Source organism: Nothoprocta perdicaria, unplaced genomic scaffold (genome assembly GCF_003342845.1).
Source record: "Nothoprocta perdicaria isolate Ctin4 unplaced genomic scaffold, notPer1 scaffold_326, whole genome shotgun sequence".
Lineage (NCBI taxonomy): Eukaryota > Metazoa > Chordata > Aves > Tinamiformes > Tinamidae > Nothoprocta > Nothoprocta perdicaria.
Genome location: NW_020455562.1, coordinates 246,187 through 273,519, shown reverse-complemented (window position 1 = coordinate 273,519; position 27,333 = coordinate 246,187). Strand labels below are relative to the sequence as shown.

General features: G+C 35.7%; 1 protein-coding gene across 1 annotated transcript in view; it reads right to left on the bottom strand.

The window, feature by feature from the left end:
* Positions 1–6,011, bottom strand: part of SLC26A7 (solute carrier family 26 member 7) — a 52,242-nt gene extending 46,231 nt beyond the window's left edge. The window contains exon 1 of the mRNA XM_026043280.1: positions 5,681–6,011. Coding sequence (XP_025899065.1) covers positions 5,681–5,870 — 190 coding nt within the window. The 5' untranslated portion in view covers positions 5,871–6,011. The remainder of the gene's footprint in view (positions 1–5,680) is intronic.
* Positions 6,012–27,333: the final 21,322 nt, after the last annotated feature.

Here is a 27,333-nt window from a genome sequence, read left to right as displayed (position 1 = left end):
AAAAAGCTAAAAAAAAAAAAAAAAAAAAAAAGTTTTGGCATCATGCCTTCCAAAACACTGGGCACCAATTCTGGAATGCGTGAAGCCAGTATAGACCATTTTTTCAATGGCAAGGTCCCCAGGCAGTGTTAAGGAATTAGTTGTTTAGCCGTAAATCCAGCTCAAGATTAAATTAACTTTAATTAAAATGCATCAATCCTGCTGAAAAAAAGCAGTTGGCATGAGTAACAATATTGATTTCATCACACACCATCTTTTATTTTTAGAGAAAACATGGCTCACATGCTGCCCAACAACCCCCCAAAAGACCCACTAACACATTTCTTGATTATGATAGGTCACAGAAAAGCCAGCAAATGTTACATATAAATTCTGTATAAAATACATACCCATCCATTAGCTAACTACAAAAAAAAATGTTTTTAAAAATCACAGACCACTTTCATGGTCCCATATCTGACTGATTTGAATGTTCAGATCTTATACTYATATGCTTCTACATGCAAAGCTTTGGACCGCAGTGCAGGATAGGACATAGACAGATGTTTATTTGAAAGAAAAAAAAAAATCTCTGATTCCAGACAAAAATTGTTTGTGTGACAAAAACAAGAGAAAGAATGAATCTGGAAATACAGGGACAATATTTCTTTTTGAAAGAAAATTATTTATCTTAATTAATATAGAGGAAGACCTCAATTTAAAATTTCCTGTTTTTAGAGTAGCAGAAGATATTGCAGAGGAACATAAACTTGTGAAGGATCTACCTTGTGAACTTAGTTCTGTCCTTGTTGTGACAGGCAAGCATTTAATTTAGTACATTTATGAATGGAATTGTGTGGACCCAGGCTGTGTTTCTGTTTTTCTAATTTTCCTTTCCATAAAGTAGAATTAATATTTTGCTCTTACTAGACACTGTAATGAGTTCCAAGAAACCATAATGAAAAGTACAACCTGGCAAATAACATTAGAGAAATTAAATCACATATATGCCTAAGTAGGAATCACTTTGACCATCAAGAGCTTGCAAAAGAGGATTATAATTATCAAAACCTCAGGTAAGAACTTGCAAGAAGCTTGGAAGGAAGGATTTATGTTAGGTTCTTATATTGGGAATCTACATCCAGAAAGAGTAAGGCAATTGCATGTATTAATTCTTAACTTCAACATTAGATAATGCCTTACTTAAAGTACTCTGGTTTATACTTCAGAAGTATTTATGTTCCTTGATTGCAAAGAGTATCCCAAATAGTTTGTATACACTACTGCACATTTTAAAATATGCTAACTTTAGACATAATTTCTCTGATATGCAGAGGATAAGTTTTTATAGCCTTCTTCAGGCAAACTCAGATTTTATTTTCTTGCAGTTCACGACAGCCAAAAACAATTTGATTCAAAATCAAATACTGTGATACAATTCAAAATCAAATACTGAGATACAATATACAAATCAACATTCATTGCATAATACCAATCTTGAAAGAAGGCATAAATGTATATATTTGAAAAGATGATTGGATGAAGAAGGCTAGAAAAACAGACTAGTCAGAGATGAATCTATACTTGATAATAAATAAACTATGCCTGTAGTGATAAGCTATAGATCAGAAAACATGAAGACTTGCTTGTAATCATGYTAAACATGAGCTGCCCATTACTCACAATGCTACAGTACACTCTGCAGGAAATATTGCACCTAAATTTCAATGTTTACATCATTCATGTCTATATCTATTCCAGGACTTAATGGAAATATGTCAGTATAATTAATCAGTCCTGATAAAGCAGAGGCCTACATTTTGTCAGGTAAATCACATAATAGATCTCATTATTGTATCAACCACCTCCCCAATGAATAGCAAGGAATGGAAGAGTGGGTTGCTGAGATTTAGTTGCCTAACCTACAGAACCTTTATTTTATTGCTTAACACARTTTCAGTTTGAAAAAAAAAAAAAAAAMCTAAAAACAGATTATGAACTCATAACTCCTTTATATGGGTGTTATAGCTGAATTTGTGYACAAGGTGAGGGAGACTCAATGAAACTGAAAGAAAAATCCTCATATGGTACTGGCAGGTGCTATATTTGAGTTGTAAAGAAAAAGACAAAAAGGAAATGAAGCACTAGTTAGAGAAAAAGTGAAGGATGCTTTTATTTGTTGATGGTAGAGAACATTGCTCCAGTTTCTAAAAAATAAAATAAAATAAAATAAATCTTTGATAAACATGGGCAAACTAGGTAGTCATTACCAAAACATGGAAGCTCAATTTTCTTAACTGTCTGTGAAAACATATAGCCAACTTCAACGGTGAATGACAAATTTCCTTTCAGATTCTAAGGTTATTTTTCAACCTTAGCCATATAGTAGAGTAAAAGTAATGATTCTATGTTTGAAAAATGAGGTGTTGAGATCTATATTATTAAATGATAGCTTTGTGAGCTGGAACTAATGAAGCCTAGTTTCTTTTATTGATTTTGACTCATGGATGACTGACTTTCCTGTCTGGGACTGTGTAAGCTCCAACTGAACCTTTCCAGCAAGCAGGATGTTTGTAAGTGCTTTCTTTTCCTATATAGACTGTCTAATGCCCAACAAGCTAAACTTTATTACAGCTTTTTAGAATTCATATGTTCTGGTTTTACCAGACATTATCATACAATTTTTAGAAACATAATAAAAAAAAAATTAGAGACATAATTAAAATCAGAATAGGTACTACTGATCTATGAATTCCCACTGAATGGTCGAACATGACAGACATGGTATAAACATATTTTTGAACACAGCATCAGAAGGGTAGCTTCAAAATATTCACTTTCTGCAGAGATTACATAATTCTTATGTATTCTTCTATTTTTTTAACTGGATAATATTGTGAGACACTAAGGATAGGATAATATCTCAGGCTTGGTGTTATTGCTGTTGCCTTGAAGGTAACTTTACCTTCTAATTATTCATTTCTCCCACACATTTACTCAGAAGCAGAGACAAATATTCAGATGGTGCACACTTCCTGTACACCATTCACCTCAGCTATGTCATACTTGGTCACCTCAGGATATAGTTTCTCTTTTATGTGTGTGGTGAGGAAAGATACTTATTCCTAAAGAAGTAACTGATGCATAAGCTCTAGTCATTCTATTTTAAGTACCTAGTTTGGGTATCTTACAGGAGTTTGAAGAAATCAATCAAAAAATAAACCAATATTTTTGACACTGTGACATTGAAAACCAATGGTAAGTTAATGGTAGAAGGGAAGGGTAGGGAAGGGAAAGGAATGGGAAGAAAAGAAACCCTAAAGAAATGTAGCCTTGACTTTTAAAAAAGACTCTTGTCAGAGCCAACATTATCTGCATATATTAATTGCTGTTTTTAGCTTGATGTGCTCTTTGTTCTTCATTTTATATAAAGAAGACAGCAAAAGCTGCTGTTGAAGTACTGTTGTAGTGGCTGTAGAACCAATTTCCAAAAACTGTAAGAGCAATTATGAGCATTATCTTATTGCTTTGACTATGATACATGGTTTAAGAACAGACACTTCTCTCTCCTCTTTATAGCCTTCTGTAACAAAGAAAGGTCAACTATATTGTCTAAAATTGCATAGGAATTGGAACATGGATTCATCACATCAAATCAGAGAAGTTGTTCAGGCTCTATAATTTGAACTTGGTAATACCAGAAGGAATTGTGAAAAACACAGCTAAGATGAAAGATGGAAGATTTTTCACAAATATTTTCAAGCTACTGCTTTCTTCTGGTAGAACTGGACTCTTATCACCCAGAAAAATGATTAATACTACTATAGATTTTTCAATATATTTCACGGGTTTCTTTTATTGCTACAACACCAAATGACAGTATTCTCTATGTCAATTACCAGTGGTTTATATTTTTTTCTATCGTTCTTAGAATTTCTGTCTTTCACTTTATTAATGGACTTCTTGTTTTATTTTGTGAGTAGAAGATTATGAGCTCTTAAAATTTGTGCACTTTTGTCCTTCATGCCATGTGAAAAACTAGACTTACTATTTTCTTGCATAACTCACTCTCTGAACACATTATAATATGGTCGTGTTAACTGGAAGAATTAAAATAGTATAAAAAGACCTAATGCAAACAGTGTCTACATAAATATGTTGCAATAGGTTAGAACATTACAAGAATGATAAAATATTTTGATATCTAATGATCCTTCTTTCTGATTCCCTAAAATCATTCTAAAGCATTGAGAAATGAGGAGAGAGAAAAGAAAAACAGAAGGAGAAACGCATCTTAACATATTTGTTTTTAAACAGTGTAAAATAAAGATAAACTATTTTTAGAATACATGAAATACTAAAAAGATCAAAACCAATATTTTCCAGCTTCAGGAGATCTTGTTAAATTCATCTGATATTAATTCTTGGTACAGTACTCAACCAAGAAAATGCTGGCTAAAACTGCCAGCACTATAGAACTACTCTTAACATTTTTGATGGATTTCAAGATGCAATTATTAGCAGCATTTTAATTACAGTTGTTGTATATGCATATACCAATGAAATTAGATACTTTGTAGTGTTACAGTATTAAGGTTCTTAAAGTTAAATCATGCCAATGCAGATGTTCCTAATTACCCTAAAAGCATAAATACTTACACAAACCGGTTGTTTCCAGCTCCAGTGCTATTTGATTAAAGGAATGCCTATAATTTTACAACATGAATGATAGTTAAGCACGGCTAATATGAGAAATTGTAAAGAAATAACATGTATATATGCTTACATAAGGGAAGGAGTTAAAATATATCARAGGTAGAGCAGAAGCTGTGATTTGACTGAGATAAGTATAAAGTATTGCCAGAAGAGGTGACACTATCAAGGACATACAAAAAATACAGAAAAAYAACAATAAAGGCAAAGCATTTATTTCTCAGACAAACTCATTTTAGAAACCCACACTAAAGGGTTTTTTGGTTCCTGCTGCTCATGGTGTTTTTATTTCTGTTTTTTTCTCCCTTTTCTCCAAGGCTGTCAAATGGAATCAAGCTCCACCCCTACTTCTTGCATTGCTTCTTGCAAAGACACGTGCCGGATCATGCACTGCACCCTGACACCAGCACAGCGGCTGCACGAGCCCTGGACGTGGGCAGAGCTCTGGGCATCACAGCCCTGGCAGCAGCCTCCTTAGTGCACTGATAATTGCTGCAGGTTTCCACGGGTAAAAGCACAATAAATGCCAAAGTTTGTTTATAGAACAGAAGGGCATTTCTTAAAAAGCAATTATTTTGTAGATGTGTTTTGGTTTTCATGTGAAATAGAAATGGCTGGTCATYTACTTGATCCTATATTGCATATAGCTATAAACAACTACTCTTCTACTATCTCCTATAATATGTGTTTGAACAAGTGTCAAAGGGAAAAGATATGTATCACATTCCAGTACACAGATATCAGCTATAATAATACTACATATTTCTATCCACATTCATACATCCATTATACATACYTAAGAATTAAGACTGTACATTTTTTTCATACTTTCATTTATATTTAATYTAATAATAGATAATAATAGATATATCATCTTTGTTTTAACCCAAGGTTTTGATAAGAAAAGAAATAAAAAAAAAAGAAAAAAAAAAGATAGCAATTCAGCATGACCAGATTTAAGATATGAATCTCCAATGTGTAGCTGTACCTTGGGTCACCTGTTGAATGGCTAGCATCACCCCAGAAACTGCATCAGGAACCAAATTTTCCCTCCAATTGTAGGCGGGTGCCCATTTCAGAATGGGCAGCCTTCTTGTGCACCACAGCTTGATGTCCTCAACGCCAACAGCCCGGATCTTCCTCCACACTCCACTCCGTTTTCTTTCCGTCCCTGTCATTGCTGCCACCCTTCAGAAGCTGTTCCTCTTTCAGAAGAGAATGCACCAGTGTAGAAGCACCCTGGTCTGTGGCAGACTCCAGTTTTCTCCTTAGACTTTAAAGTTTCAGGACTACAAAGGAAAAAAAAAAAAAAAAAAAAAAAAAAAAAGAATACTTAGATTTCTGTAGCTGTTCTACATTCAATAAAACACTTAGCAAGTGTTTTGCTCGTATAAACAGCTATATTAAATGCAAGAACTGTTTATAGTAAAAGTAGCGTTTTCTGCTCTTCTCAAAAATTTGATCTGGTCTCATATTCGATTGTGTTTCTCTGCAGTAACCTCCCGCCTTATATTCCCTGCAACGCTTGTGCTTTTGGCCTCAGTCCAGTGGCAAAAGGAGGTACTACTGGGTGAGCAGCTCCACATAGGCTGGGCTATGCTAATGTGAGCAGGAGGTGGCCAGCCAAGCAAGCCCCCCCTGCCATCCCACACAGCACAGAGTTCAGGCTTTAGCGAGGAAAGCTCTGCTTTTCTCGCAGTATTCAGAGGTCCCATGCAAAGTGTCAGCAGGGCTGGTGGAGCCAAAGCTCTGCTCTGTGGCTTATCCAGACAGGGTGCTCTCGGCAAAGGCAGGTCACCAAAATCTCATAAAAAACCCATGCACTTTGTTTGAGGTGCTCAGAAATAAAGGGATGAGAGCATGGAAGAAAATTAGAGAACCAGATCTTTAAATGCCTTGCCTATTTTGCAGCAAGGGCACAGTGATATTCCTTTAAGATTTTTGGCTCTTCAGCTGGCAAATCAAGTTAAAATGCCCCAAACAAAGTACCTTCCTAATCACTGTGCTGCAATCTGCAGTAGGCAGTACAAATATATCTTTTTAAAAAGAACTTCTGTATATATATATATATACACACTCATTTTAATTTTATAATTCAGAATATAATGAGCAAAACAGAAAYATCATTCATTCATAACTGTATCATGATCCTGTTCTTCTGCCCAAATTTGTGGATCTGAGTCTTGTTGTATAAAGGAAATTTCAATTCTCATTTAAAATAAAAAATCCTCTAGTCCTTGGTATTACACAAAACACTTAGAATTAAAATGATAAAAATAATCAAACACTTTTTAATCTCAATTTCCTTATATTTTCAAACAACTCAGTCTTTTAACTGCTAGAATTGGTGACTCTGAAACAATGTCTAGGTTTTTGAAGATTTAGTTCTATATTTAATAAAGCAGAGTTAAATAATGAAGATTAGTTTAGGAGATTTCATTCATCTCATAAATATTACCAAAATATTATCTTGAAATGTATATTATATCTTTGTTACTGAATCCCAATTTTATGTTTAATATTTCTCAGAATTTTTCTAAATCCCCATAGAACAGTTCAGATTATATTATGATACATTTTTTCTAACATGCAATATTGCAATCTTTTGAGATTTCAATGACATTGCCAGCATGTATTATGATCAGAATATTACTAATAGTGCATTGTTGCTACAGGGTGCATAAAAAATTCAGTTTATACATTTTGAAAATAACTTTTAAAAATCACAGAAGACATTTTAAAAAATCAAACCTTTCCTTCAAAAGCAGTCAGGAGAAAAGCATGAGGTAAAATTTTAATAAAAATTATTTAAAATTATTAATATTAATAAAGAAAAAGAAAGGGGGAAAGGAAACAGAAAAAACAAAGCAGAGCAAGATTGTTTAAGCAAGATCCTCACTTCAACCAAAATTTGCCCAGAGGACTATTGCAGGCAGGTTTAGTTTTTGCCGTGCCCACGTTTTAAGCTTGCACACCTTTTTTAAAGAAGAAATGCACAAGGTTAATGTTGCCGTGGTTCCCTGGAATAACCCCTAGGGACAGATCCCTTTGTCTYAGAGCTCAGTTTCCGCGTGCAGACTCACTGAAACAGAACTCTTCCGTGTGCCCTTCAAGGACTTACGAATCAAGGTCTTTCCTCTTGCCAAGTGTTTCACAACACAGACCTTTCTCCAGCCTCAAGTCATCAGAGGTGGCCAGAAATCCTTCTGGCTACAGCAAGAGTTTCTCAGCTGACAAGAGCTGCCTATTCTGGATGAAACATTCAGTACATCTGACTGCAACAGTATTTACTGAACAACAATAATCTAAAATACTTTTATGCATAATATGTATTTACAAAACTATGAATACTCATGTAAAAGAGATCAACCCTATTTCTGAAAAATAAAGAAAATCATAGCTCACCAGAACTAAATTCTCAATTAGTAAACAAACAAATAGAAAAACAAGCAAAATTTTGGAACCCAAGATCTGTCATAAAACAAATAAGAACACACTCCTTGTTCTTCAAAATTCTGATATTAAAATGTTGAAACAGTTTGAGAAACTCTATAACTGAGATGTTATCACTTTGTACCTGCACAGTTAATAGATTTGAACAATTTTACAATTAATTCTTAGTTAGTTCGTTTTACAACTAACTGTTAGCTGTCTTATGTAACAGAGCCTATTTTCAAATGAATAGTTCTTTTCCRGAAAAATATACAGCATGATTCTGGTAGTATACATATTTATCAGACTAAAACTATAACTAACAAGAAGCAACATTTAGAATATAGGCAATATATAAAATGAAAGATTATTGCATTATAAAACAATTTTGATAGACTTTTCAAATGTGGCTTAAAATATATCCACTGAAAAAAATAGGGTACCCTCTGTCAGGGACAGTCATCAGCTATTCTTATATTTTAATACATTTATTAGTCTATATGTGGAGTTAGGATATTGATTAACTGCCTCTGGCCTCAGAAGATTAGTCTAACGTATTATTCCCCCATACATAGCCTGACAAAAATTCCAGAGATACTCTGAGACCCTACCTGTAAGGAAATATCTTTTATAGGAAACTACAGGATTTTTGCATATTTTAATTTTGCACAAGTTTGATTTTTCCATCTTCAAATTTTTACATAAACTGATAGAAAATTTCAGGAACTATGTTTACTCCCAGAACTTAAATAAAGTCATTATTATACCTGAGCAAGRTATAAACGTTATGATGGAAAAAGCACACTTTGCTCTTTGGACTTTCTTTCAAGAGATTAGATTTCACTTATTTTATAAATATGTGCAGTCATCTAAGATTAAATCAGTTATACTTTGGGCTAACTAAACCTTKATTCCTGCTAATTTGTTTCACTCATTCCCTCAACCATATCCAATGCATCCAAGCCACTTCCCTATGGTCTCTCCCCGACTTGTCCTAGGCACATGCTCCAATTAGTCAAAATCTATTGGCATCTTACTGTGTGGCTATATATTCACTGCTAAAGTGAATATATATCAGCTGGCTCCCCTAACCATTTCCTCAGCGAAGAAATTTCAGTCCATCCTTGTCCTCTGTCCTGGTCCCCAGTTTCTGTGAACTTGGTTTTATTACTACTACTTTTCTACCAAAGATTTATTGAAATAGAAACAGCTAAAAAAGTCAGAGGATACTAGGGAAAAGCTTAAGAAAAAAAAAAGGGAGGCAGAATCTTGTCCAGATAAACTTTGTTTCTATACGAAATCTAGCTGGAATTCTAAGAGAAATCATTTTAAAATGTCCAAATGCATTTAACAAAGTGTAGCTTTTTGAGAACAGCAGTCATTTTTAGAAGAAATTGTGGTATGTACTGGTTCAAGCAAGCTAATCTGTGCAGTTCACATTGCAGAACACAGCACATCAGAATATCACACAGGCTATTGGAATGATAAGGGGATGCTGGAAAAAAATGAACAAAAATGATGACAAAAAACACATACCTAGAAAAAAGATATTAGTTGAATTTGGAGAAGCTGAGAATTTGTAACCTGTGAGATGTTTTTATATCTCATATCTCATTGAATAATTTAGTATTATCTCATAAAATATCATAATTATATGATCATAATAATATCATATGAGATAATATCATATATTATCTCATAAAATATTGAATTGGCCCATAGAAGGTGCATCCTGTTATGTATGCAAAGTATTTACTATCAAAAGCTAAGCAGCTTCCTCATCTGAAAGCTTTGGTGCCTCCAATCCAAACATAATTTACAGAATCCAGAGTTTCCCAATATACTTTTCAATGATAAATATATACAAAAAAAAAANAAAAAAAAAAAAAAAAAAAAAAAAGTTTGTGTTCAGGAATATGCAATACTCCTAAACTAACACACAGGATAAATCAAAAAAAAAATCAAATCTAGCCCTTGAAAAACCAGGTTTGGCCAGAAACCCGATCCCTCCATCCCTCAGCTCCTTAAGAACCACTGTGGCTGGACACGAGCACCTTTCCTGCCATGGAGCCGTCGCGGTTATCGTCACAGCAAGCGAGACACCGGGCACCACAAAAGTCTGGTCGCAACTCCAACAGCTTCGGCTCAACTCTAAAATCCGACCTACAGGCGACTTTTCCACACGGTGCTGCACAAAACTGCACGAAGCAACACTGGCATCCAGTGGTTTTGCTTGGAATTTTTTTTTCAGTCACTACAGGACCTGAAAGCACTGATTGCCCCGTTAGTTAATGTTTTTTGAAGTGGACACCATTAACTGATCCGTGAGGCACTGAGCCCGGGCTGCTGCTCATCCCTGGGACAGCCTGTCCTCAACTCATCTCCAGGGAGAGGAGCACAGGGGTTCTTGGAAAATTATCACATTAACCTCAGCTCCCAGAACAAAGGGTGATGAAACCCAGTGCAAGAGCAGAACAGGCAAAAGATCCGGCAATGCAACCTCTCTCCTAAGGTGCACGAGTAGCCTGCTGTGTTGCATCTATTGCTCTGCTAATACAGTGCTACAGGTGGCTAAGRAAGAAAAGAAAGTTTTAAATGATAGCAAGAAAGTATTGAAGTATCTTGGTATACCTAAAAGGAGCATAAGCAGATGAACATCATCCATCTCTTAAGTAAATTATAATATATTTTGAAGAGAAAAATCTGTTTTCCTTTCTCTCCTAAGATTGTCTCTAGGAGGATCAGTATAACCGCACAGGAGCCAAAAAAAATCTACAATTGGATCTCACAGAATGAACACCAGATTTTACTCATTCCAAACACAAATCAGAGGATTTATATATAAGAGCAAGAACATTAACATTTTAAGTAACTTCACTACTAAAAAGAATAATAATCTCAGAAAACACCCACAAAATAAATGTGTTTCTGAACTATCTTGTTTACCTCAAAGAAAAGTCTCAGCCTTACTTAGGACACAGTGAGTTGGACGCTTTGAAAYCAGGATCAGGAACCTTGTTGCTCCTTCTCGAGAAACGACTTCCAAAGTGTTGGGAACAAAAACTCAGAGTCTCTGTACTGCAACCCAGAACGCAGTGAGTCAGCAGGCCAGGCAGGTCCTTAATAGGCCATAAAAATAACAATTTTAGAGAAAGAGAATGTCCCAATCAATGGCATCCACATGGGACTGCACATTTTATTCAAAGTTCCCACTGCACAGATCCTTATTTCAAATTCGATATGCACAGTCCACTTTCAATTTGTATCATGGGGTGCAGCATAATCCAGACGTGAACCCAGCCCTGATTTCACATTCAGTCTTTATGAAAGACGTGCACATTTTATGCAGTCTTGATTGTGACAAAATAATTCCATGCCTGATAAAACTCACAAGCTCTGGCCTCCAACTTTTGGATATTTTTAACCAAGCTGTTACTGGTCTGTATTCAATGCAAAGAAAGTCTGGTTTATGCCATCTTGAACAATGCACTCTGTCTTTATTTGTGTTTCACAACTTTATTAAAATGCACGTGTGTGCTCTTATCTTATGGTTGCTACTAATATCATTTACAAAGACAAGGCTGTAGTTTGCTACTTTCTAAAGTATCTGCTGTTACTTAGATTAGACTATATAAGAAAATAAACACATTCCTGGAATTAACTACTCTTTTTTTTTTAATAATTAAAGTTGTCGATCTGTTGTTCTAATTCCTACAAATTCGGTTTATCGGCAATATGGTGTCCTGTGTAAGCAGACCTTACAGTAGAATTCCTATGTCCTAACAGAGATCAACAGAAACTTCAAAAAAATCAAACGAAAATAAAATAGAGAAGGATTAAATACAAAAATGTGTAGTCCCAGTGAATGGTTTACTGCCAAGAAATGGTGAATTCATCATCACCTCAAGGAACTGTGCATGGTTTAATTAAATCCCACGTTTAAGATGATTGAGATGCTTATTTGAAATACTTATTTGAGATGCTTGTCAGAATAAGAGAAACACAGCACAGCTGCTTTACAACCGTCGCAGAACTTTGGTTGTCTTTCAAAATGRTCAATATCCACAGTAGGTAGCTCCAGCTTCTGAAACTGTCCTTGTAACCACGGCAGAGCGCAGACAGCCAGGAGCCCTGACCTCTGCTCTAAATGCTTGTAAAGCTTTAAAGCATTTACAAAATGTGTTGCCAAGCAGGAAAATATCAACTGATTATGAACAACTCTTTCACATACACTTTGCAAGCAATCAGGCTGCCTGTGCTTTTCAGCGAATATACATTTAAAATTTTAGATTTAAAGTTTTAAAAAAATGCTTTTATGATCTTCTTATACTTGTTTTCTGCAATTTCATACATAAGATCTTGGTTTCCTGAATTAAAACACATACATACACACACATAAGCACACAAAACACACACACAAAAAAAACCCTACAAAAAGTCTAAGGACTTAACTTATTTCCATTGTGGCTAAAGAAAACTTTCTCTTGACCCCAGTGGTTGCTTAATTAGATGTGGACTGTTTTGTTAAATAAAAATGCACTTGAGCATATGTCTCGATGGTTTGCTGATTCAGGTGTTTAACAGTGGCTGCCCTTCCAAGTAGTTAAAGTCTGTCCAAAGTGCTCAAATACACTGATGCAAATATTTGTTGATTTTAATCTCAGCTTTCATTTTGTACTTCCCAACTTTTTACAGCAACAACTGTCATACGGAGGTTTCCTTGCCCTTCGGAAACTCTCTACGTTTACAAGCCCTTGGCCAAGCATCATCATCTTCCTCCCTTTAAAACGTTCAGCCATTGCCTCCCGCAGCAGTGTCCTTCCTTGGGGTTATTCTACAAGAAGCAAGGTATATTAATTCTGCTTAAACTTATCAAAGAGCTCTCTCTTTGACTTGGCTAACACTTCCATAATGCATGATTTGCACATGGGATTAACACATAAACATCCTCTGCTGACGTAGAAATTGCACAGGGAAAGAAAGCTTGATGAATGAGAAATGACAAAAGTCATTCGGATTAATAATGACACAGCCAATACTGTAGGCATAGCATACACACAGGGAAAGATTCTTTAAAATTAGGCAATCAGCTGCTTTTTGGTGGTCATTGCTTCMATTAACAGATATTACAGAGTGGCTGAAAGCAGTTCTTTTCCCCCTGTATTTGTTCCTGCTAGCAGAAGCAGAAAGAAGAGGAATGCAAAATATCTCTATAATTAGGATTACAATGCAGGGAGAGACCGGAGTATAAGACATCTTTTCTGATTTAAACTCATTACCTGCACCTGGCTCCTTCTCCCTAGGCTTGTGTGTTCCTGCTGAAATGAATGGACATATTTAGTGTTCATCTTAGAAGGCAAAAAAAAGGAGTTATAATTTGTGCTTCACCAACCATCACTCTTCCAGACGGAAAACATGGTTGGGAGACAAATTCACAACAAATACTGTGAAAGCAAAACATTTGGATTTAAGACCAGTTGAGAATTTTTAGGCAACCTCAGATCCTAGTAATTTCTGTAAAATATACCGAGTCAAAGCCGTTACTGATAGTGCAGAATTATTCTTCATGAAAATACACAGTGAAAACTATCATTTGATGGCATAAAGCATGACGTGCACACATCACAATGATCAGCACCTCTTAGTCATACTAATTTGAACAGAAAAGACTATAGTTCTGAAACAATTGTTGTTCAAACTCCTAGCATCACTATGCTGTGCTTGAACATGCTTTACAGTCCCAGTGGAAAATACTTCTCTAAAACTTTGCATACAGGTCCCCTAAACCACAGAAAGTTCACAGGTGGCCTGTGTTATTTTACTTTTTCTGCAGAGGACAAGGAAGGTTGTAAGTGCAACCATGAATTCATCTCAGTTTTTTAGGAGAAGTAATATCTCTGGATTGAAATATTTAAAATACTAATACCTTATAAACTTTAATATACCYTATATAGCTATAATGTACCTTAATGTACCTTACAATATTATTTCTAGATTCAAGAAATTGTTCTGTTTGTCTTTTGATGGAAAATACAGACTGAGAAAAAAAAAAAATAACATGTTAGACTTCTGTGAGTAACCTCAGGATAGCAACAGTGACAAATGCACAACATTACTCCAATATCACCAAATTCCTCTTGTAATTTCAGGCAAGTTTCCTGTTGAAATTACAGTGAAGTTCCTGTTGAAATTACAGTGAAGTGTGTACCACAAGCTTATATTTCAGTTATTGCGTTACCCTGAGCCTTCCTCCTCAGGAAATAAAATACAAATTTTAATGGAGAATAAGAAAAGCTAGTTGTCAGTTAGCTTTTACAATGAGGGAGAAAGTATTTAAAACAGACTGAAATAATAGATTGAAAAGTAAGATTTACTTTTACTTAGTTTTGTGATTTCTATACATTTGGGTACTTCACACAGCCTTTACCAGAGTCTCTTAATTTGATAAGGATATGAATTACTATACTGGACATATACAACTACTTTATAGATGTTCTGCCTCAAAATCAGGAAAAGAATAGCTTGTTTTCAAACCATCATTTTACTCTAATGTTCTGATCCAAGAAAGTGCCAGAATATCCAGAGCATTACTAGGACAACCCTATCCATGCTGCTACTCACAGCTTACACAGCAATAGAAAAGAAATTCATTCTCTCTCAGCAATTCTTTTGGCCTAAAATGAACAGATCGAGCTACAAGCTAAAAGCTTCCAGAAATGTTTGTATACCACAGAAATAAACATATGCATCTATGTAGGGAAATTTTATTGGCTCATTCTTCAGTCTTACAGGAACTATTGTAATAGTGACAGAATATATTAATGACATATATTCTATATATAAATATAGACTTTCTAGAGATAATTTCATTCTCAATGGTTCCCACAAGGTATAAGCGCCGTTTTAAATTTTAAGTGGTTCCAGAAAAAAAAATCCACATTTTTCAAATATGATCTTTCTTCTACATTTAAAAAAAAAATCTGTTTCTCTTTATGTATTGACATCCATATATCAAAATTTAAAAGCCAATTTCTAAATTTCTGAAATTGARGATTTACAATGGAAATGCTAAAATACCTTAGAAGTATTATTCTCTCCAACTTTAAAATTCACACACGAAGTCTCCAAACAACAAATGCTAATAACAATATCATATTAGAATACACAGCTCACGAGAAGCAAGTCAGAGAAACAGTCGTACACCAATTGTTTACAACTTACCCAATAAAAGCCTGAATAACGTTTAAACAACSTCAGCTGCTTGATCCATCCGTTGCTGGAGTCGAGACAGCCAAAAACACCACCATTACACAGTTGCGAGGCATAATTATGTATATGGATAGATTACTACATAATTAATTTTCTCTCCATCTGGTGTACATTTTATTTTGACCACAAATGAGGTACTATTCTAGGAAGCTAATTAGCAATTATTGTAAACAATGCCAAAGAGAGCAATCTCCGTGATCTACCGAGTGCCTGCCTTGCCTGCTCTATGGCACAGCAACAGGAAAGAGTCTGTGACTAAACTGCATAAAGTATGTGCATAAGCATAGCAATATCCTTAGAGGTAGTAGATGAACATTTTGATCTATTTTGTTATAAAAAATAGAGTAAAAAAAAGAAAGTTTACTTTTATMAGAGTGTTGATATCTATTTTAGACATATTTTGAAAAGAAAGCTTTAAAAAGTTTTTCAAAATCACTTTCTGCAAATTTGTACCATAAATACTASTGAATTTTTATTCTGTCAAACATCCCGTAAATAGTTGGGTTTGTTTTTATTTTAAATAGTTTACAAGGCACAAGGGCTTACCAGGACACAATTTAAACTCAGATTTTGTCTTCAAGACCAGTATTTACATTTAAAGATCCTTGGGACAGGGACGTTATTTTCTGTGTCATAGATAACAGTGAGTTGGGACTAGACAGTTATATTCCTTACATATAGGACTACGACATTAAGCTATGATGGTGCTAAACGAGCCTCTAACATGAAAAGCCTTGGCAACAATCTGAATTGTTTTATTTTTAAATACTTCAGAAAATCAAGGCATTACCTCATGAAATTGTATAGGATACTGAATAATTTGCTTCTTCATACTGTCTAAATTAATGCTATACTAAGTAGTGGTAGCAAGTGGTTGTATTTCATGTCTGGAGACCCCTGGATTTTCACTGCCTTGAAAAGTACAGTAATACACAATGACTGTTTCTTGAGGTGAATTTATTATGTAGTTGCTGATTGCAACTAGGTAACTGATATTGATTTTAATGTTAAAGTAGAATTTACAGCTCAAAAATAATGATTTCTATTTTGAACAGTTTATTTCTCTAATATACAGAAATATTCTGAGTCAAAAAAGAAATAATCGTGTGAAGAAGAATTTTCTTTTAATCGGTACTGCAGTACCACAGGCCTAAATAGAACTGGGCTAGATGGAAAACATCTATACCCGTAAATAATAGAGAGATTGAGAATGAACCAGATCCTTCAGAGCCTATCTCGCTTCTTTTTCAGCTCTCTTCCTCATTATTTCAGATTGCTCCAAGCAAATCAGCAAAGCTCAGGGATGATTCACTTCAAAAACACTGCCAAAAGGCAGTATGGATAAGTTCTATCCATACTCTATACATATGGATAAGTTCTATCCATACTCTACCCAAAAGAAGAGAACATCGGTTGTATCTTTTGCACGTCCAATCCTCCTGTATGACCTCCCAGAAGGATCTGCATCCCCAAATACCCCTAAAAACCCTCTCATTACACCCTACATCGTACAGCATGTGTACGTGCCTTCACTTTCATTCTGTGCAGTGGAMATCACCCTGCTGAGCTGAACAAATTGCTTTCAAATTATTTCAGAAACTTTAACATGAGAAAAACACACARAGAATGATAGACCTTCTTTGGATCATCTTAGAATGATCAAAAAAATATCTAAGGACAGACAGCAGCTATGGGTCAACAGCATAAAAATTAGGCTTGTGTGAGAGGATATCTTTTATGATTAACTCATAAACTAAGAGTAAATGAAATAAGCTGCTGTATCAGGCCTTTGTTTGCAAGAGATTTGTCTTCAACCTACTGCTATATTCAGTGGAATATAGAATGTAAGGGCTAGTATAATTAGATAATTGCATATCCATAAATAAAAGGACAGTTGAGGTCTGTTTGTAATCTTGGACTAGGATATTATCCAAGTTGTTGATAGCATGTCAAACAGGAAAAATTTTAAAAATCGGATGGATTTTTTTTCTTCCAGATTTTTGATTTGAGTTACTGCTGCTGCTGCCTTTTATTAATTCATTATTATTTCTATTTTATCTTTATCATATGACCGTCCCTTGTGATGTACTTAAAAAAAATTAGTGAAGTGACACTATCATGTCAGTGACACCATCATGTGCAGTAATGCTAGGAAAACAGTCTCTAAAAAAAAGATGCAGTTGACAGATGAAATATACTTAATATAGATACCTTATTTTACTTGAAAGTACTTGAAAACATCCTGCTGAGCGTAAATGCTGTACATTTGATTGAAACAACKATTACCTTCCAAAAGAATAATGTAGAAGAATACCCAATTTGATTTTTAATATGGCAGAAGAATCCCAGCTCCCATCACTTCCATGCAGACTTGTATTACCTCAAAAAAGAAAAAAAAACAACAAACCAAACCAAAAGACACCAAGAAGACCTTCTCACAAGCCCTACAATAAGAAATACAAAAAGAATCTAGACCATGAAGTCCACTTGTCGGTTGTTTTGCTGTCAAGAGTCACCAGAGGCTCAAAGCTGGATGCATTCTTAACCTAAAATCTTAGCACATTCTTATGCTGTTCAGCATATTAAATAAAATGTTCAGTGATATGAAATACCTGTTTTGTTTTTATCCATTCATAGCAWGAACAATCATTACTAAAAGTAGGAATTCTTTTTGTCTAGTGCTAAAATACACTACGGTATAATATATTAAGCAGTAAAAAATATAGTTGCCATTTAGTCTAATCAAGCCTAGCTGCTTTTCCTGACTACATTCTATCTAACCTGGTGAGGTAATTTTAGCTTACATCATCTAAATCATGGGAAGGATTAACGACAGTACATATTATGATGATGTATGTTTTATGGTTGCTCAGCTAAACATGTCAGCTAGAGTAATTATAGTTATGAAACTGCATTTATTCTTCCATAATGTGGTCCTTCAAGTCACACACATTATGGAAGAGGTATATCCACTTCAATCTCTTTCAAGAAGAGTTTTTAGCTACATTACATCTTTTATTATGGGATTAGTAGTTCATTATTCAATACACCAATCATTTACTCCTGAAACCTCATAACTTTAAGAGGATCTAGAGAAAAGTTAGGACTGTTAGAAATGCAGAAACTGAATATATGTAAAAATGCATCTTGAGTCCTGGATGGTTGAGGGAAATGGTAATGGAATTTAGGACCTTTCATTTGCAAGTCACTATTTTCATTACATACAATATGAGCAATAATCAACAGTTGTTACTACAGACTATTTGATATTAGCTGCCTGGCCTGAATCCAGATAATCATGGATGAAGTCCAGACTAAAAAAATAAAAACAAAAGTCATTATATATTTGGGGCTCTTATCGGCAGCCGCAGAGGAGACATTAAGGACTGAATGGGCAGGGAAATCATTACCTCCTCCCAGAGAAGTATTTTAAAAGGAGGCATTAAGGCATATTAAACAAATGATTTTATAGTTTAGCTCCGTATAGTGAAGTCTTTGATATCACATAAAATCATCTTTCAGAAATACTCCGTATTTGTGTGGACTGGTGATCTATGACGTAGACTGAAGACAGAGTGAAGATGAATTACAAAAGGACAATACAATTGCTAAGGGAAATAGTTAATACCGTGTGACAAAGTGCCTTATTGATGTCCAGTTTGATCTTACATAACATTCCTTTAATAATGTGCAAGAAGTAGGRGATGCTTAAATAAGACTTGCAGCTGCTGCTAAATTGGAGGGAGGTTCAAAYATTGATGCTGAGAAAGAAAGAATAAAAATATCTTTGGAAATACAAATCAAAAACCACAAACCAAATTCAGATGGAAAARAATGTAGGATGTGCTGCACACTGCCTTTCTGCATGGGATGCATTCACAGCTTCCATGTTATACAGTTGACAGCTCTGAGTCTCAAGCAGGGACAAACAAGTGAAATTCTGCAGTCCGGCCCCAGAAAAAAAGAGAATATAATTCAACACTGTAAAAAAATAAATGATTTATCTTCAAAAAAAACCTAAATATGATAGCTCAGATGAGAAATGAATGGCTAAGCATTAGAACTTAACATAAGATATGTATAAAGGAATAAGTGTCAGCAGGTTTAAAATCGCTCAAGTCACATAGGTTGCTTCACTTGCTTTGCATGCACAGGGAGCACACATTCCAGGCATATCCTGRAATTCTTGTCCACCTTTTGCACAATCTCATTTTAGAAGGAATACAGTATGCCTCTGAGTTTTGTGTCACTATCCTCTGTGAAGATCTTCTTATCTGTCTGACTAAGAATAAATCTTGCATCTATTTCATGTGTCTATGAGCAGATACAATTTTTAAACTTTTCAGCAATATTTGTTTTTAGTTCAAGCAAACATATCTTACCRTTTAAGATTTAAAATAATTTATTCAAATATGAGAAACTACTTCACTAATTATTACTTCAGAAACAAAGGCCAGTATCCACTCTCATCACTATGTATTTTCAGTACAGTGTTGTCATTGCCACTGCATGTCAGAGTTAAGTAGTAAACTGTTTTCCATTCCATAAGATTTAAAAGACAATTTAAAAATTGTTGTGAACTGAGAGAAATTCCCAATCAGGAAAGAAAAAAAAAAAAAAATCCAGCAGGTTCTGCATGGAAATAGAGCTGTATGAGAGTTTCRTACAATTTTTGCCGTTCTACTGTGATCTTTCCAGAGTTGCTGGCCCTCGTAGTCACAAGCAAATTTAATCTCTCTGATATCTGCTGGAATGGTAACACGCTGTCTTGCAAGGAGTCAAGAGATTTCTGGAGTGCAGCAGGGGCAGCTTTCTAGATACTTGCTGATGGTCCAAGCCAACATTTGCTAATCCAGGAATAGCAGATAATTGGCCTGGGATACGATAATGGCAGCCTTGATTGCAGTGACCATGAGCAAGTCCTCACGGAGGGTGCTTCAAGGCACATGGAGGACAAGAAGCTGATTAGAAACCACCAGTACTTATGTACCAAGGGTAAACCATCCCCAACTAATCTGACTGCATTCTAGGGTAAAATGACTGGGTTTATGGTTGGGGAGAACACGGATACTGGTTACCTTGAATGTAGCAGAGCTCTCAGCTTGATCTCTCAGAACATTTCTGAGGTCAGTCAGAGATAGTAGGAACAAGATGGGTGAATTAAAAGTTATCTGTAAAACTACCTGGCCCATTAGCTGGAAGAGGTAGTGGTCAGTTGTTTGATCTCCAGCTGGCAACCCGTTTCAAGTGGTGCTGCCGGTGTTCTTGGGACCAATGTTGCTTAACATCTTCATCAGTGACCTGGACAATGTGACGGAGAGCCTCCTCAACCAGGGGTACCTGCAAATCCRAGGAGAAAAGCAGGGAGAGGCACTAATTATATGAGGGGAAGGGTTGCTGTCAAGAGGGATCGGGGAGGGAGGGAAGAGGTTGGCAGAAGGGAAYGTTCTAAATTTAACAGAAACAAGTRCAACATCTAGCTCCAGGAATGGAATAGTCCCATGCACAGACAGTACTAGGGACCAAATGGATGCAAAGAAGATGCAGAGGGAGACCTGCAGCCAGAATTAGTGCACCCGCATGGTAATGAAGACTGACTGCACTTTCCTTTACTTTGCCTTTTAATATGTAATAGGTTATGCAAACAGACATGGCAAAACTGCTTGGTCACTGATATCACAGTATCCAGCATTGTACGATAGCTATAATGAGATTGTCTTTGAAAAACAGAAAAAAAATCCTCATCTTAAAATTATATCCAAGGATCTCTTAAGAAAGCAAACAAAATACGTTTCAAAACACCCCAAATTGCTTGCAGATATTACTATTTGGATAAACTAAAGTAGAAGAACAAGTRAGATTGAAAAGAAATGGGATAAAATCTTTTTCATGATTCAATATASACTAATCATTACAGGCTTTAACTTGATTGAATATTATGTAAAACTTAGCCACAAATTTTCAGTTTTTGCTGCTTTATTAAGCGGTTCTTATGTTCTTGAATTACAGTAGTAATTATTAAATATTGGCAGAGATTCAGAAATATGTCAATGCAATTTTGCCTTCTGATTTGTAGAGATCACCATGAAGTTAACAGGGAAATCTCTGTAGATGAATCATAGCTTAGACTGTGTTTTTTTCTCTTTAGATTGAAGTCAAATGAAGTAAAAGGAAAATGAAGATATATGGAAAATCTAGTAAAACAACTGTGAATTGTTTAAAGGGAAAAAAAATGACTCTGGAAAAAAAATAAGCTTGAATAAATAATAGAGTTATTAAGGTACTTGTCAGGAAAACTTTAATTTTTTTTTTTTTGTAAGATTACAGTTGTTCTTTCTTGATCTCTACTTCCTTACTTCCTTGATGTGCCCTTCATAACTCGATTTCAATCTGCTGTTTTCTCTCTATTCTCAGGTATTCTTATCTAGGGAAGAATTGATCTATCAACTTATTTTRAAGTTGAGTCTGTAGTAAGTATAATCAGAAAAAAATCTGAAATATTAAGTCCGTAATATAGGGAAGAAAGCCTGTATAGTTTGGGAGAAGGTTAAGAAGGGAGTGTTCAAATGGCTTGCCAGCTATTATAATTCTGATAWCTTGAATTTGCACCTTTTGTTGATAGATGGAAACATTCCTCTGTTATTTTGTATGAATACGATACCTGAGAAGCCATGCATGCAACTTACTGATCAGAGGAAGGCTGTGGGTTTAGGGTCTGTAGCCAGCAAACTGCTGCTCTTAGAGCTTTCTGAGCTGTCTTAATGACATCCCCTTTTTAAAGGCTTTGTATGAGCCACTCAGCTTCTCCAAACTCTAAACCCTTTAAGGGAACATCTTCTAAACTTTAAAAAACGCAGCTCTACTTTTAATCACAGCATCAAGGATACTTCACTAAACATGCTAGAATCTGCATTTCTCTAAATAGACTTATCAGAAGTTTTATAATGTGTCCTTGCATCGGAGGGGCAAATATTACTTGTTATGTCTGAGTAAACTAAGATTCTTTTAGAAAAATATCTGCAAAAAGACTTTCAGAAAGAAGCAGCAAAAACTGCGTAAACCGAACTGTGACATCTAGTTTCTTCTTAAATAAAACTTTTACTTACTTGCCACATATAAAGCAAGCAAACAGAAATAGAGTTTTCCTTAAGAGTATTTTAATTACTGTTTTGCTGAACAGTATAGGTTTTCAAGACAGATTTAAAATACTTTCTTGTTACCTTCTCCAACATTTTTTCTCATACAGGTTTACTTAGAGAGCTCCATGTCAACTCTCAAGCTGAAATTATCTGCAAAAATTGTGAAAAGACGTTCACAAGCAGGTGAATAACACAGTTAAGCAGCAGAACAATCAGACAGTAACAGACAGAACTAAATTCAGTGTCATAATATTATGTCATTTGACATAATATGTCAAATATTGATTCAATACTATCATTCTGAAACAAGAAAAAGCAAATCTTACAACACGCAAGGCTAATGTGTTCAAAACTTTATTTTCTTCTTATTGATTTATATACTATTGATTGAAGAAAGGGCTCACAGCTCCAGTTAATGAAAATGTATTGGTAACAGACTGATTTCAGACAAGGTACAGTGCTAGTACCCAAAGGTTGACTTCACAACTACTTTTAGTGGCAAACCCAATATCTGATGATTCCTTAAACAGCTCTGGTGGCAGCAGACAATTTTTCTGCATGTAAGCAAACACCTCCAAAAGTAAATCTAACTATATGGAATAAGATATAAATGAGACGTAACTGTAGTCTTCTGAAAATTGTCTATTTGTACTGTTGTCTACTTGTCTATTTGTACTGTTGAAATTTTATTCTATTTTGAGTATTATGTAATATGTATAAAGAAGAATTACTAGATTGATTTAAAAACTCCAGGTCCTCACCTTCCTTAAAAGTCCTTAAATTCATTCCAGAATGCAACTTTTAAAGTGTGTTTGCATGACTTATGCAATCATCACATATATATATTGCTCAAATATTTCCCTAAGACAAAAAAAAGCTTTAAAAAATAAGCCAGCACAACTCATATCTAGAAGATCCCTTAACATTTTTTCTAGAAGGGTGTCCTCAGTTTCCTCACACATAACGTTACTTCAGCTATCATGACAAGACCCTTGTAGGTCCCAGGAAATTCAGAGAGACTTTACAGGAAATGTAGCTCCCAATAAGTATTTTACACCTGGTTACTATTTAAGCTTACACACTCCGATTTTTCTAGTCTGGAAGGAGGATAATGCTTTTCAGTCAACACCTCTGACTATTTAATCAGGAACATACAGCTTGTGTCAGTTTATTTGGAATTTTCCTCAAGATATTTTTGTAAGTAAACAATACTTTTTTTGTGATATACATGCTTACAACATATGGAGGCGGTTGCTAAGGATGTTAATTGTATTTAAAAGTACTCAGGCCATATGTGCATAGTGATTAATCATAACCTGTCTGGTTGATTTCATTGAAGACTCTCAAAACAAAGGAATTTGTGGATTAGTGTTCTCACTGGAGCCAAAGAAAGCAGAGAAGATGCCTTCTATATTTCACATGTTCTTTCCAAGTCTGCTCTGCTACTTAAACAGATTAAATAGTGAACATGGTCTGCTTGTCATTAACAAATATATCAAAGGAGATTGGCTGGGAATAGAGCAGGGTAGCATGTCTTTAACAGCTGAGAATAAAAAGTGCTTACAACTTCATGGACCAGAAGATGATGATAGCCTGGAYGTTTGTCTTCTAGCCTGCTCAGAGAGCGCAGGTAGGACGTTCTGACATGTCATCTCACCACAGCCTCCAGGGTGTCCCTGCAGTGCTCAACATCTGCTCCTTTTGCAAGGGAAGGAGTGACATCCTCCTTCCTTCAGGGATGTTACTCCCTGAGGACACTCCTGGTGTGCAGACGTCTGAGCAGGACATTTGCAACATGCACATGTCATGTGCCCTAAAACCTCCCACACCATCTGTATAAGAGCTGCCTATCGCCCCTCACTCAACTTCACCTCAGGGAATCCCTGAAGTTTAAGACAACTAGTCAATAGAGCTGGGGAAGGGGCCAGCATGGAGAGCTGGTCAAATCCAGGGCCCCAAACCATCCCCAAGAGGCAGAGCCACTGCCCCATCTGCTGGCAGCACGTTTAGTTAGGAAGGCTTCACCAGCAAAATGGGATTACACACCAACATCCCGTAGCAGACAGGATCCATCCCACATTATTAACCTGTCCAAGCGCATTCCTGCTGGCATCCCTTTCTCTTTGAGACAGTGGCARCAGATATGGTCTGCTTATATCTGAAATGTGACTATTTTGTTTCCTGGGACCTGCTGCTCCACCAGCATAGATAAAGCTTCATAAACCGTAAACTCTGCAAGTCGTCCTAAAACAGCCCTAAAAATCAATAGCTAAAAAGCAGGATGACATAGCATTGACAGGAGGCAAAAAAAAGTGCCCCTACCAACATATTTTACCACAAGCTGCTGTGAAGCAAATTCGTCTCTTCCTTGTATTTCAACTGTGGCTTAATCTACTTGATTTATGGACACATGAAATATTTAGTCTCAAAGGTGCTCTCAAAAACTTTTCTCTAAGACAGCACCACTCTCAGCAATATAGTTTTTCCTATTTATTATAAAATTATTAGTATAAAGGCTTCAACACTTAATTTTTTCCATTTTGACACATACTGAAACCCTGATTAGTAATTAACCAGTTTAAATTCAAAAAAATTCAAAGTAGGACATGAGGGCAAAAGGAAAATCAGATGAAAATGTGAAAATGCAATTATTTTTCAATGATTGTCTGCTCCACTGAAGTGCTTAGATTTTATTTCTTCACGCTTAGCTGTATGCTGAAAAGTGGCATGAATTTTCCCAACCTTYCAAAGCAGCAGTTTTTTACCACCTGTTGTGTGTGGGTAAATGATACATGCAATACTTGTAAAGACTGTATTTTGATGTAATACGCACATTATTAGAAATTGCAGAGATGTAGACTTAACTGCATCATAATTAAATTTATTTGTTTATTTTGGGTGGAAGACATTTAAGCCTGCTGTTGTCCAGACTGAGAAGTATTAATTTTTTCTAATAGACTTATTGAGAAATGCATTCCTAGTCATTAATATATATTACTATATTTATACTTACCTTTTTTTTAACTCTTGATCTTTCCCCAAACACATATAGCTCTCAAACATTTTACTTCCTTTATTTTTAATAGAAAACATAGCATTTTGAACATCTAACTTTCTTCTTAATTCACTAGCTCATTATACCCAGTATTCAAATTCAGCTTCTCTATGCTAGGGCTCACGTTTTTACATAAGCAAAATTCATACTCAGAATTTTGAGCGCTGAGGTTGTGTTATGAACTGTGAACTATACTGACASATTATAATATAGAACAGAGGAGCTTTGTACAAATATGTGTAAAGAATCTATTTTATTACATTTTATACTATTTCTTTGGGAGAAAGAAATCATTTCTTTATTTCTTTAGAAGATTTCCTGCAGCTAATGAAAGATTGAAACTATTTATGATGCAAAGTAGACATGAATTATTAAAACACTTTTCTGCAGATCTGTTTTTTTTACAGAAGGCTGCATAAAAGTCCAAACACTTAAAGGTGGGGGAAAAAAAAAGAAGTCAAAAATGTTTTTTTACCAAGACTTTTATTTTAAGAGCTGTTTTCTCTTTACTTTCAGGATATACAGGTGTATGCAAGAGGAATAAAGCCTCAAAGTCCATGAAACTCCAGAAGTGCCATACACAGCACATGGAGATGTGTCCTGTGTCTTGCCTGCTTTTATRCAGGCAAAACAGACAAGACTCTGGTTAGGTTTGCAATGATAGAAGAGGAGTGACTGGAACTAGCTTGACAAAAAGGATTAAGTGGAAGCATATCCTTGCTTTGCTTAAACATATTTTCTCTATAAAAGCATGTTTTATCAAACTGATGTCATAACCAGAGAAATACAATATAAAGTTTGAATGCTGTGTTAATACAGTGCCAGAATAAAGACACTAAATAATATTTTTGACACTATTTTGTTCAGGTATAGCTAAACAGAAAATCATGACWTGAATTGATTGTAAAAATAACAGCTTGAAAACTAAAAGTTTCTATAGTTCTTGTCAATAAAGCAAKCATTTCTCAAGAAAAGATACCTGTGTTGAGAATTATGCAATTCGGTAAGCACATTTTGAAAATATTTGTTTTCCTATGCGATACAAAGTAGGGTAATTATTGAAAGCATGGCATCAAAAAAATGTGGATCATCACTGCCATCGAATATTGCTGACGTTCCACATTTAAGACACTGATGGGGAGCCACAGGGATGGGACAGTTGGTGCCTGCATGTGTCACCCCCAGCAGGTAACACACAGAGGTGACACTCATGGAAACGTGAGAAGGACCAACAGCACAGACCGGGTGAGCACAGAGCAAGGGGCAGGGAGCGGTGGCTGAAGGGCAGAGCTGTGAGGATCGGTTCCTTTGGAGGCCTGTAGCTACCGTCGTGTCTCAGGGGGTTAAAACTTGGTCCAACTCTGTTCAACTTGCTCCTCAGCGCCCTGCACGGAGGAAGAGGACACCCTCAGCAAGGTTGCTCATGGTACAAAACTGGGAGGAGTGGTTGACACCCCAGAGGGCTCTGCTGCCATGCAGAGGCCTGGACAGGCTGGAGAGATGGGCGGAGAGGAGTCCTGTGAAGTTCAACAAGCAAAAGGAAGTAGAGACTCCTRCACCTAGGGAGGAATAATCCCAGCTTCATCTTCAGGAGAGCAGCGCTACACAGGACCTGGGACTCCTGGTGACCAAGGTGACCATGAGCCAGCAATGTGCCCTTGTGGCCAAGGCCAAGGCGATCCTGAGGTGCATGAGGAACAGCATTGCCAGAAGGGAAGGGTGATCCTTCCCTTCTACTGAGCCCTG